Here is a 12,953-nt window from a genome sequence, read left to right as displayed (position 1 = left end):
ACAGGATGTGACTCTGGGAAAAGTACGTATTTCTTAAATTTTACGTAATAAACGTACTTAAGGGTCTGCCCACGGCAGACCCTTAGGCTTAAGTACTTCTGGCACGGATTTTAAAAATCCGTGCCTCTATTCCCGAGAGTTTCCAAGCCAACTGGTGGGAGCTCTGCCCACACTACGCGCCTCGTTGTGTGAATCCGGTTTTTTGACCCACGCCATGTGGCCGGTCACCACATGGCGTAGTGTGGGCAGACCTTCGGGGAATATAGGCGTAGTGTGGGCAGACCCTTAAGAAGTATTGCAAGAGTCTATTAAAAACCGCTGGAATTAATGCTTCTTGTGAACTGAACGTCGAGCTGCAACGAATTTGCAAATTGTCAACCAATGCCCTCACAGGAACCACAATATGTTGGCTTCACCGTCACGCCGGAGAAGCTAAGTGAAGGATGGACTCGAAGAAGGAGCTATAAATATAACTTTCTGATTTATCAGAGAGCTGATAAATCAATGATGAGTAGCAGTAGCAGTAGGGTGTAAAAAACTAATCAATAGATTCTAATAACAACCATTATGAGTCTGTAAAACCTAAGTAAAGCTGGCGTTGAGAATCTCACCTTGATGACTAAATAATTTCTAAATAGTGGTTTCTCAGCGGTGTTAATATTATCACCTCTATTAAGTCCTTGCTATGCTAATGAGCATAATGGAAGAAAGGTGTTTGTATTGTGGGCGGAGTACTGACGGAGAAGATGGCAATCAATGTGAGAAACCAACAAAAATGTGTAACCAGCAATTTATTATAAAGAGTTAGAACTATTCTCTATTATTATTAACAATACATTTAGTAGTCACTCAATTCTCATAAGCGTTATTAACTTGCTAATGAGAATTCCTGCCCGTACTAAAGAAATAACTGGGAGTAAGGAACTATATTCTTATATTGAACTAGCTCAGTGGGAATATTATTATCTATGAATGATGAATACGAGACCAGGATCAAATAGGAGTAACTATAGCATTTAGTTTTACTGGGTGGGGCCAGCCTCTCGCTCTGCTAATGAGCTGAGTTAAAGAATGGAAGCTATTGAAGCAGCTTATCAATAGAGGTGTGTTGATGCAGATGACAATAGTTGTGAGAAACCAGTAACTATATAGTATAAACCTCTAGTTTTATTACTTACTAGTTTTCACATGTTTTTATTAATTTGTGTACTACTTTTTTATAATAATCAACTGTTGGATGGAACAGAGAAAGTTTTTGCTACATAACTTTATCAAAATAGTAAATAAGTTCTAAAATAATATTGGTTACGTTCACAGTTTCTATCGGGAATTATAGTTTTGAATTTATTATCTCATGAAATGTTAGTATACGGACTTTTTGAAGGCATGTGAATTGTGAAAATCTAATGTCTATCATCACTGATTTCGGATTAAACATTTTTTCGGATGAATAATTTTAATCCCCCTCCCCTAAATGCTTCGCTTCGGCTTTGGTTCAACTCAAATGAATAGTGGAACAATATATTTAGGGTGAACATCGCCACAATGCTACCACAACCTCTGGAGAGAACAAATTTGTATATTTCGGTCAAACACATCACTGAAGCAAGCCGCCAAAAAAATATTAATCAAGGCTTTCAACGAGTTAGCAAATTATAAAATGTTCGCGTTAGATTTCAAAAGTAGTCACGCAACAAAATAAAAGATGGCGGGGCTAAACAGCTAAAATAGTGTTGCAGTATTAGACGTAATGTTGGCCAACAGTCTAAAACCTACATAGCACAGGCACCACATACTATAACTCACATAGAATATATTCCGAAAACTTCCGTCGTCGCGTCACTATTGTTATATTTCAATTGACTGGCCAAACCTTAGTCTACACCATGTCAGCACAGACCGTCGACACTTGGATTAGTTGTGTCTGCGAACGAACATTTATTTACCAAGCTGAACATTGGGAGATAGTTGAGAAATTAAACATATCAAAATCTGAACCATTACCATACATACATGTTACATGGTAAGGTCTCCTCCTAGTCGTTGGAGTGGCCTGCATCACACACATCGCGTTGGCGGCGTAACATATGTCTCCACTGTACTCGGTTGGTAGCCAAAGCTTCTGTCGTGTTGTTGTCGATGTTTTCAACACCTGTAAACTTAGCAGCATCTTCGAGTACGCAGGACTTCCAGTTCTTACGGGGTCTGCCCCTTGACCTCTTTCCATAATTTGGCTTCCAATTCAACAGAAACCTTGGTAGTCTAGAGTCTGGCATTCTAACTACATGTCCATACCAACGTAACCTGGCAGCACTGATGAAAGTCTCGACTGACTTGATGCCAGCCCTCCTAAGAACTTCTTCGTTGGAAACATGAAAGAACCATTTAATCCTAAGGATCCTTCTCAAGGAGGTTTGATGGAAAACCTCGAAGCGTTTCATCTGCTTTTTGGTGGTGTTCCAGACTTCAGCTCCATACAACAAGATGGTGAGGACAGCAGCCCTATAGATCCTGATCTTGGTTGGAGTCTTTATAGTTCTGCTATTCCAAATGTTCCAGAGCTGATGAAAGGCGCCATTAGCCTTCTGGATACGGACATCCAGGTCTCTGTTGATTGTCCCATCCCCACTGATAGTTGCACCCAGGTAGACAAAGTTGCTAACCTGCTCGACGGGTTCACCCTCAACCGACAGCTCAATACAATCATCCTTGATGAAAGGTCGCTGGGAGGCGCACTTGCTTACAGCCATGCATTGGGTCTTCTTTGCATTTATTCTGAGCCCAGCGTAGGAGCTGTAATGAACTAATAGATCAGTTGACTCCTGTAGGCCTTCCCCTGAGTTGTCCATAATAGCCATGTCATCAGCATAATCGGTGTCCAAAATGACCTTTTCCTCGACCGTCTTCGTCTCTTTCTGCAGCACTGCGCCTTGACTGATGATCTTGTTGGTCTCAGCCAGAAATGCAGAAAAGTTTAGGCAGAAATTAAAGACAGGAGGTGCTTGAATGTCGCCCTGACCTGTGCCTGAGTTAACATCAAACCAGTCTGTCAGCTCCCCATTAACCCTCACGGCACTCATGGTACCCCCAAAAAATGACTGAAATATTCTGACATATTTTTCAGGCAGCCCATAGTGTCTCATACTGCACCAAATAAAGTCCCTTCTGATAGAATCGAACGCTGCCTTGAAATCGACAAAATTAATGTAAAGAGGAATGTTAAACTCAAGACAGTTATGAATAATAGTTCGGAGAGAATAAATCTGATCAATACATGAGCGGTTCTGTCTAAATCCGCACTGATTCTCCCTGAGAAGACACTCCATACCAGCATGTAACCGCTTAAGAAGAATCATCTGAAAAAGCTTAGATGCTGTAGACCTTAAGGTGATCCCTCTGTTGTTCCCGCAGACTGAAGTGTCTCCTTTCTTCCCAATAACAATGATCACACCCTTTAACCAATCTTCAGGAACAGTCTCTTCTTCCCACACTTTCTTGAATAGACACTCTAGTTGATCAACTAGAGCACTCGCACCATACTTCAGTTGCTCGTTAGTTATCCCGTCCACTCCTGGGCTTTTGTTGTTCTTAAGCTTTGTCAGGGAGTAACTAATCTCGTCTCTGGTGGGTGGTCCATCCGAACAAGAGAGAGAGTTAAAGTGGGGTTGGGGTGGTACTGTATCAAGGTCGGCAAGGTCGACACTTGATAATGGAGGGTTCAGAAGTTCAGTAAAGTGCTCCTTCCACCTATCCCTCTGCTGTTGGGGATCCGTGATCTTCCTACCGTCCTTGTCCCGGACACAAGATGCTTGAGGCTTCTTGTTCTTACCAGAGATCTTCTTGATCTTTGCCCATACCTCACGCTGCTGACCTTTGCTCGCTGCTTCCTCAAGATCAGTAGCTACTCTAACTGCCCAGTTATTGTCGTCTAGCTTGCTGCTTTTCTTGACTAACTTATTAAGTTTAGAATACTCTGACCTGTTAGCGTCCGAGTTTGGGTCTTTGCGCTTAAACTGTGCCCGCTGAATCAATAAATCCTTGGTCTTCCGTGACAGGTGTTGCTCCTTTGCCTTCCGGGGTCTCTTGCCTAGTACCTCCAGTGAGACATCAGTGACGGTCTGACTGAGATTACGCCACATATCCTCGAGGTTGACCTCACTATCCAGACTTGCAAATCGGTTTTGAAGAGCCACATTGTACTCTGTAACCGTAGTACTATCCCTCAGGCGCTCAATGGCAGGCACATTGGGCCTGTTGGCGTTGATCTTTGTCACTGACTGAAGTTTGATTTTCAGCAGTCCTAGAACCAGATAATGATCGGAGCCGATGTCTGCCCCGCGACATACCCTAACATCAAAAAGTGACTGACGAAACCGCTTTCCAATGCAGATATGATCTATCTGATTGACGGTGAGCCCGTTGGGGGACCGCCATGTTCCCTTGTGAATTTTCTTGTGCTCGAAGAGAGTTCCCCCGATGACAAGCTGGTTCGTCGCACAGAAATCCACAAGTCTTGTCCCGTTGTCATTTGATGAGCTATGGAGTGATTCCCCACCGATGACCGCTTCACTTCCATATCTGCCTGATGTTACTTTTGCATTAAAATCGCCGAGCAGTAACTTGATATCGTGACGAGGTAGCCCATCAAATGTATCTGTGAGTGTCCTATAAAACTTATCTTTCTCACTCTCCTCTGCACCCTCAGTTGGAGCATAGGCCACAACAACAGAGATGTTGATTTGCTTACTATGCAGCCTAGCAGTTAAAACCCGCTCCGATGTGGGAGTGAACGATATCAGGGAGTTTCTGATTCGTTTTGAAAGACTGAGACCGACTCCCTGTCTCTTGATCCCGTCGACTCTACCGGAATGGATAAGTAGACTGCCATTGTCCAGTAGAGTGGTGCCAGATCCAGGCATGTGAGTCTCGGTGATCCCCAAAAGATCCAATCTGTACTGATCAATGTTTTGACTAAGTTGGTAGAGCTGTGTAGATGAGCTGACAAGAGATAGAACGTTCCATGTTCCAAAACGTAAAAACTGTTTGCAATAATTTACTGGATTGGATTTGTTGGAAGCAGGGTCAACATGGATGATCTGTTGACTAATAAATCTGGTCGGATGACGAGTACCCCCTCTTCTCATCAGGCGACTGGGGTCCCGTAGGCTTTGCCCAGCCTCCGTCATGCTGGAACCATCCGTCCTTGAATTGGAAGTAGCACTCCGTCCATTTGATGTGTGTGTTGTTTCAGTAGCGTTGTTATTTGAGGTGGAAGGGATGCTGGCCCTTCGCACCCGATGAACTGCATGCAGTCCTAACGAGACAGATGTCCCGGTTATATTTTTCGACCTGTACTGGTCTAGAGCCGCAGTGTTCTGTTACCGTTCACCTGTTTTAACTGGAATCACCCAGAACAGGCTACTAAGCTTAACAGTGGCACCTCGAGAAGGGTGTGGCTCTTCACCACGCACTACGGATCTTGGGCTCGGAGAGGTTGTGTAAGACACTTCACGAGCCCCTGGAGTTTGGAAAACCCCTTAACCACCAAACCATTACCAGTCTAAACGAAATGCCAATAACGGCATATTTTCCAAAAATATGGCATTTTCTGCATATTTTCCGTATTTTCTCGCATAAGCATCGCTTATCAGTAAGTACCTTATGATAAGGTCCTTATCTCACAATTTTTTGCGTAATAAACAATCATTGATTCCAAGATAGTGAACAATAAAATTTTGGGAGTTTCAACCCTGTTAATGACTAAGACTTTGTATATTTTGAAACCGAAATCTGGAAATTTGTGACTGTGATATAAAATACCAAAAAGCCGCAATCGACGGCTTTTCTAGTCATAATAATAATTTGTATGGATAAACGCTGGCGTCCTCCCCTTCGCTATATTAAGCTATGTCGAATCTTTGATTACTTTTGAAATTTATATCGATGATCAAGGGAGCCCCCGGTTATTATAAAATGTAGTAAAAACATACTCCAAGTCCAAGTCAGCGGGTCACATTATCTGTAGAGTTGCATATATTAATTAAATCTCCCAAGCCTAGTCTTGCACAAGTTGAACTGAGGTTTGTAAATGCAATGTACAGGTCTACAAACCAGGTCTAGTGACCTCACAAACTCATGAAGAGTCTATCGAATTTAAATTAGACAACTTTTATAAAGACAATATAGTCTGCCCTGCATTAGCATCAATTATAGACACCATTCCCTCATGAATATCTCCTCAGAAATTTTGTTGTTTTACAGCTGCTAGTTTTCAAATTTGGATTGTATTTAATTCACATACCCTGTTACATTAGCATATTAACTGGGGACCCCAGGCTATAATGTTCATATAAAAGGCTATAATGTACATAAAAAAGGCTATAGCGTACATAAAAAACGTGTATATAACATAGAGATTCGGCGGAATGACAGGCTGAGCGCCGCCCAGTAAATTAAAATAAGCATGCATTATCATACAATTATTTTACAAATTATGTTCGGTATTGATTATGTACTACATAATAACTGTCAATATATTAATTTAGTTTTGGAAATAATCATAATGAAACACATAGTAACACCTAGTAACACCTAGTAACACCTAGTAACACCTAGTAACACCTAGTAACACCTAGTAACACCTAGTAACACCTAGTAACACCTAGTAACACCTAGTAACACCTAGTATTAGTAACACCTAGTAACACCTGATAACACCTAGTTACACCTCGAAAGTAGGACCCTAGAGCGGAGTCAAATCGCTAGGATAGGACTCTAGAGCGGAACTCCCTTACCGGACCCATACTATGAGGACTCTAGAGCGGTACCCACATGCAGATTTTAGAGCGGTTAGAAATTTGAGAGCGGACTGTAGAGTGGACTTGGTCGGAAGATTGAAATCAGATTAGATATACGACTCGTAATTGATTATATTACAATCGTGACATTAGAATAAGTCATGAAGTTGTTGAAGCAGAAAATTGTCCAAGATCGATTTATTTATATTATACATCATATCATATAGTAATTTTTAGATACGTTAGACAATTGTTCGGTATAAACTTCTTCAATTTGACTGAAATATCCTCATGCTAATATAAAATGCAAACAAATTACACCTAGTCACACCAAGTAACACATATTAACACATAGTAACACCTAGTAACACCTAGTAACACCTAGTAACACCTAGTAACACCTAGTAACACCTAGTAACACCTGGTAACACCTAGTAACACCTAGTAATACCTAGTTACACCTAGTAACACCTTGTTACACCTAGTAGCACCTACTAACACCTAGCAATACCTAATAACACCTAGTAACACCTAGTAACACCTAGTAACACCTAGTAACACCTAGTAACACCTAGTAACACCTAGTAACACCTATTTATACATAATAACACCTAGTAACACCTATTCACACCTAGTAACACCTAGTAACACCTAGTAACTCCTAGTAACACCTAGTAACACCTAGTAACAACTTAGCCCCACGCTGTGTGGCCTAACAGTGACAACACCAGTGCACGGTCACGACAAGTGGCAGTTGGCATTAAATTGATTAATTACCACATGAAGTGTGCATTACCTACCTAAGTAATATGAACTTGAAAAACGTCGGACAATGTCATTGGCAACACGATTTACCGTAATTTTTAGAGGTTGGAACAAGTTTGCCATGTTTGATATACATAAAGCATTTAAGTCCTGACCATGCTGTTAACTTCATATTAAGAAAGTATACATGAAAACAATAAGATTTGATACATTAAAAATTATTGATGAGGGTACTCACTTTCGAAAAAATAAATATTTTCTTTTTCGAAAGTTTTGGAAATTTTGAGAAGTCTGTCACTGTAATACCGATCTTTCAGTAATTTTAAACGTTTTTTGGCTGATTTTTTACTGAACATTATTTACAATCCGTACAAGAAGCCCTTAAAATGATTTTATAATTAAACAATAAATGACGAAGTTACAGACCAAACAAGGTCGAGAAAAGCAAAATTGAAATTTTTGCAAAAAATCAAAGTTGTATATTTTACCAATCACCCAGGTCATAAGATATCGCTTCAAAATATTTTTTGAGTGTAGCTGATGATCATATCCAACTTTTTGGAACAGCATTTCTCTCAATTTTGAGTTTTAAGGTATCAAATCTGGCCTCAAACGACTTAGTAAAATTCATCGCAAAAAGGGCCAACAATGGCAGATTTAAGGCGTTAAATGCCTCTTATAACTAAAAAAATATCAGTTTTTTTTAAATAATTTTTACAGAATCGTGATCAGCTTGGTAAGACGAATCTTTAAGTACCAAATTTATAATACTTAAAGACACAAAATTTGTTTAAAAAATTATACAAAATTTATACAATTTCGAGCTAAAAAATTATTTAAGGCAATTTGTCTTCTAAAATCACCTATTTGGCACTAAAAGATTCGTCTTATCAAGCTGATTATGATTCTGAGAAAACTATTTCAAAAAGACTGACATTTTTGAGTTATAGGCATTTTACGCCTTAAATCTGCCATTGTTGGCCCTTTTTTGCGATGAATTTTACTAAGTCGTTTGAGGCCATATTTGATACCTTAAAACTCAAAATTGAGAGAAATGCTGTTCCAAAAGGTTGGATATGATCATCAGCTACACTCAAAAAAATTTTTGAAGCGATATCTTATGACCTGGGTGATTGGTAAAATATACAACTTTGATTTTTTGCAAAAATTTCAATTTTGCTTTTCTCGACCTTATTTGGTCTGTAACTTCGTCATTTATTGTTTAATTATAAAATCATTTTAAGGGCTTCTTGTACGGATTGTAAATAATGTTCAGTAAAAAATCAGCAAAAAAACGTTTAAAATTACTGAAAAATCGGTATTACAGTGACAGACTTCTCAAAATTTCCAAAACTTTCGAAAAAGAAAATATTTATTATTTCGAAAGTGAGTACCCTCATCAATAATTTTTAATGTATCAAATCTTATTGTTTTCATGTATACTTTCTTAATATGAAGTTAACAGCATGGTCAGGACATAAAAGCTTTTTGTATAAGTCCCCTTAAACGGTTGTAAAAGCTAGAATAAATGATTGTATGGCAGCTGTTGAGCTGTATGTAATTTCATTACACACATTGTAACTTCCATTAAATTTTTAACTTCTATAATTCAGATAAGGTCCGGTCATGTTGTTGTACCCCAGTCATGCTGAGCAACACCACAATTTTTGGATCTCAAAGTCTAAATGTTAATATGGTTCTGGTACTACCAGTAGTAGTACAAAAGGTCGCTAAAAATAGCGACCCTACCTAGCGGCAGTCTTCGATGAAGCTCAATACAATTTAAGGCACAGACTTTGATCTATAGATTTAAATTTAAATTGTTGGGAAATTATGTGCTAGGATGAAAAACATATGATTTATATTTTGGCGGTCCAATCTACCGAGATATGATTTTTGAATTTGAATTTATGATTTATTTAAGGCTACTGTATTGGTTCTTTAAGAGAGTATTTGGCGTAATCGTATCATTTACATCAGTTCTGTGCATTAAAAGTAATGTACTAGTTGCTATGTAAAGCGTTAGATAAAATGTATTTTCAGATAACAAAATAAATATTATACATTGGAAACGCCCTCTTTCAATAAGGCCATGAAGGCTTGCTTTAAAACGACAAAAATATTTAGTTTGCTGTTTATCTTCGCTTCTTTGCCAAAGTTCGTTTTAAAACTTCACGACAGATATGTTGCCACAATACAGTTTTGGCAGTTAATTATCTTCAGATACAATCATATATTCTGCAATCGACAAGACCATAATCAAATATAAAAATTCGAATTTTGTACAGTATAACCTTTTAATTCAAAATTTTAATTAAATTTTAGTTAAGATAAAATACTTGCTTTAAATTTAACATCGAAAAATAAGCTACAATACTTTTAGTGGAAATTTAAAGTCCGAGAAGTCTCCTATGAAAGATTCTTGACGAAATCTTTAAAGAAATCTTCAAGGGATGTTCTGGAAAACTATCTACAAAAAATACTATTTATCATCATCAGTTACACTGACACTGTTACAGAAAAACTAAGTTGTTTATACTATATGATAGCTTAAACATAAATGTAATAATATCATAGAGCTGTACTTTACCTTGTCTTGTTGACCAAATTTAACATATAATTATAATAATTGCAAACGAAATTAACGAAGTAATAAGCATGCTATAACATGAAGATTTAATCCTATACCTAGCTATTAAAGTGTATCTGTGTATAAAGTTTTATTCAGAACAATTGTTCTTTTATCAAGTCTGTCTATCTGCCTCTACAACTGATCTCAAGCCAAATAATAGTGTTCAGACTATGACATATGATTTGCCAGCTAAATTTGCTGGCACAAGTCTACAAAGAGCTGTACAGAAAAATGCACAAATATGATCACAGCACACGCTGAAAGTGAATAGCTGCGTTACTACGGTGTCGCTACAGAGGGTACCATGGTGACTATCACTCTAGCTGTTGAATCTGTCCCGATATCTCTGTAACCTGCTTCGGTACCTGAAATAAAGTGGTTTAGACACGTGACACGGAAACTATAGTCAGCTGATATCAAGGTGTAGCTGAAATATATAAAATGTGGACTATCCATGAAAATCTTTTACCGAGGGCTTCATTTAATTGAGTACGGCCTGAGTTTAGTGTTGGGTATTTCCAACTCAAAAATAAGGTCAGATTAAACCTCCATTCTCTCACCTGATATCGTGACGAGCTCGCTTGCTGTGTCGGAGCCTTCTGTTAGTGTTATTGTAAATGATCCTGTCCGGAGCGAGGTCTCCGAGGGGCGGCACTGTGGGACCCAGGTGGTTCATATCCTGGAAACTGACGATGTGGCGCTTACTAACGTCACGACCCATATACGAGTTACACTTGGGGTCTCTTGGGGGACATCTTGGTTTGTGGAACCAAGCATCAGATTCTGAAAATAGGAAATTTTAGCTTTGAGTAATAACTTCATACCCAGAGTAAATTCAAAACACCAAGCATCGGACCAACTGTTTTTCAGAATTTGATGCTTGGTTACCTACAACAGTATAGTTTCATAAAATTTGTTAATCAATTTTAACATATCTCCGTCGATGCTAAGGCAAATTTCACCTTACATTTATCCGAACTTTTGAGTACAAAGTTTCAATGTACTGTATCACTCGTGTTATGTGGCCTGAATTGTACTATGTCCAATTTGCCAGTAGTAAGTTCTATGGTTTAAATAATATAGCTACGTTAAATGAGAGGCCCTAGGAAATAAGCTCCCGTGGATTCTCTATGAATTATGGTTTTTGGCAAATCTCCAACAAGTAGTTATGCGTAAATCTGTTTGCTGAGCCTCTTCTGATTCAATTTCAACAGAATACTATTGAATAATAAATGCACCGTTTACCCAAAGTTCTTTTATGTTACCTCACTAAAAAATTGCAATTCGACGATACATTTTTACTCGAATTTTAAAAGTAGGATCATGTTTGCGATTAATGATTTGCTCTATAATGTATCCTATTACTTAGGCCCAAATTTCCGGTTCAAACCCCCTTCTCAATTGAATCATATTGTTTTAGAAAACACTGGTGGTTTGAACTTTGGTGATAAAATTACTATCGCCGTTTCTAATAGAACCGGGATCATTATATCATAGTATGTTTAAGTAACGGATAATTTTCCCCCGTGTTACAAATTGTAATGTTACTGGGAGTGGGTACAAGCATACGAGAATTTTGTAAAATCTTGAAATTTAATAGATTTATGGCCAAATGAAAAGGCAGCCGATGGCCAAAAGTAAATTATCGAAAAATTAGACAACCTCTTAGAGAAAGCTATGCAAACAAGGAAGTATGCTTCTTCATTTGTCAATAATTGAATAGATCGGTGAAAGAAATTCAATTTGTACTGAAATTTGTCAATATAAACAGGATGCCCTGATTTTGTCGGTGCCAGGTTTGAGGTGGAATAATCAACCATTTTCTTTTCAAACCAAATTTCACATGAAATTCCGAGGAATTGCTAGACGAACTAACACATAACGTAATAAATTTATAATTTGCAGAAAATGTCTGCATCCTGTTTTGAATATAGTTCAACTACAAAAACTGAAAACAAAGCAATTCAGCAAAAAGAAACCTGATGTTACGAGCGAGGAGACGATGAAGAAGAGGGCGATATTGAGTCCACTCATCTGGAACGAGTTGGGTACAGATTTCTTAGGGCTACTACCAAGCAAAAATACATGCAACCAAGAGGAACTGTTGGTCAGTAATTAGTCTGGTTACCAAACGTTTTGTGAGCAGAACTAGCTCCACAAATTGCGTTTCCTCAAATATATAGCGCGGGGTGGGTCACGTGACGGTGCTAGTGGGAGAATGTCGCTGGACGTATCGGGGCTGATTAGTCCCCTGACCTGTTAAACATCTAGTGTCACGTGCACTAAGTGAGGGACCCCTAACCGTAACACCCACAGAACATGGATCTTATTAACCGCATCCGCTAAGCTCATTTCCTGCGGATATAAGCTCAATGGAGCCAACCATTAAATCATCAATTGTATCTCGCCAGCGCAGCAAATTGCATCACGCTCAGATCTCCCGGATAGTATTTCACAGCGGAACTTCTTAGTTTTCCTACCGTTCATGCCAAGATCATCTGCCTCATGAGATGATGATTAGATTTATTGGTAAAACGTAAATCTGCAACACTCTCCGATGTCACGGCCTTGGGTAATGGACTTTGTTTAATATCTAATTATAGAGTAATGAATTCTTTAATGCACCTTTTAAGAGAGGAATTTGGTGGAATTAAACACTGATGTTTCGACGAATTCGAGATTTGATATCCGGACAATTCTTATGTCTGTGATATTTATAGCGACGACCGTTTTCTTATAGCAATGAATACGAGTAAGGA

The 12,953-nt window shown here is 38.6% G+C and overlaps 1 protein-coding gene across 1 annotated transcript; it reads right to left on the bottom strand.

Moving 5' to 3' along the window:
- Positions 1 to 9,568: 9,568 nt before the first annotated feature.
- LOC134825552 (uncharacterized) lies at positions 9,569 to 12,531 on the bottom strand. The gene is made up of 3 exons (XM_063837786.1): positions 12,174 to 12,531; positions 10,755 to 10,977; positions 9,569 to 10,559 (listed from the first exon to the last, which is right to left on the bottom strand). The coding sequence occupies exons 1-3, from the start codon at positions 12,226 to 12,228 to the stop codon at positions 10,514 to 10,516; spliced, it is 324 nt and encodes a 107-aa protein (XP_063693856.1). The 5' UTR covers positions 12,229 to 12,531; the 3' UTR covers positions 9,569 to 10,513.
- Between the last annotated feature and the right edge of the window lie 422 nt (positions 12,532 to 12,953).

This window comes from Bolinopsis microptera, chromosome 1, assembly GCF_026151205.1.
Source record: "Bolinopsis microptera isolate Bmic1 chromosome 1, MBARI_Bmic_1.0, whole genome shotgun sequence".
NCBI lineage: Eukaryota > Metazoa > Ctenophora > Tentaculata > Lobata > Bolinopsidae > Bolinopsis > Bolinopsis microptera.
Note: the sequence above shows the minus strand (reverse complement) of the source record. Positions and strands in the feature narration are given on the sequence as shown.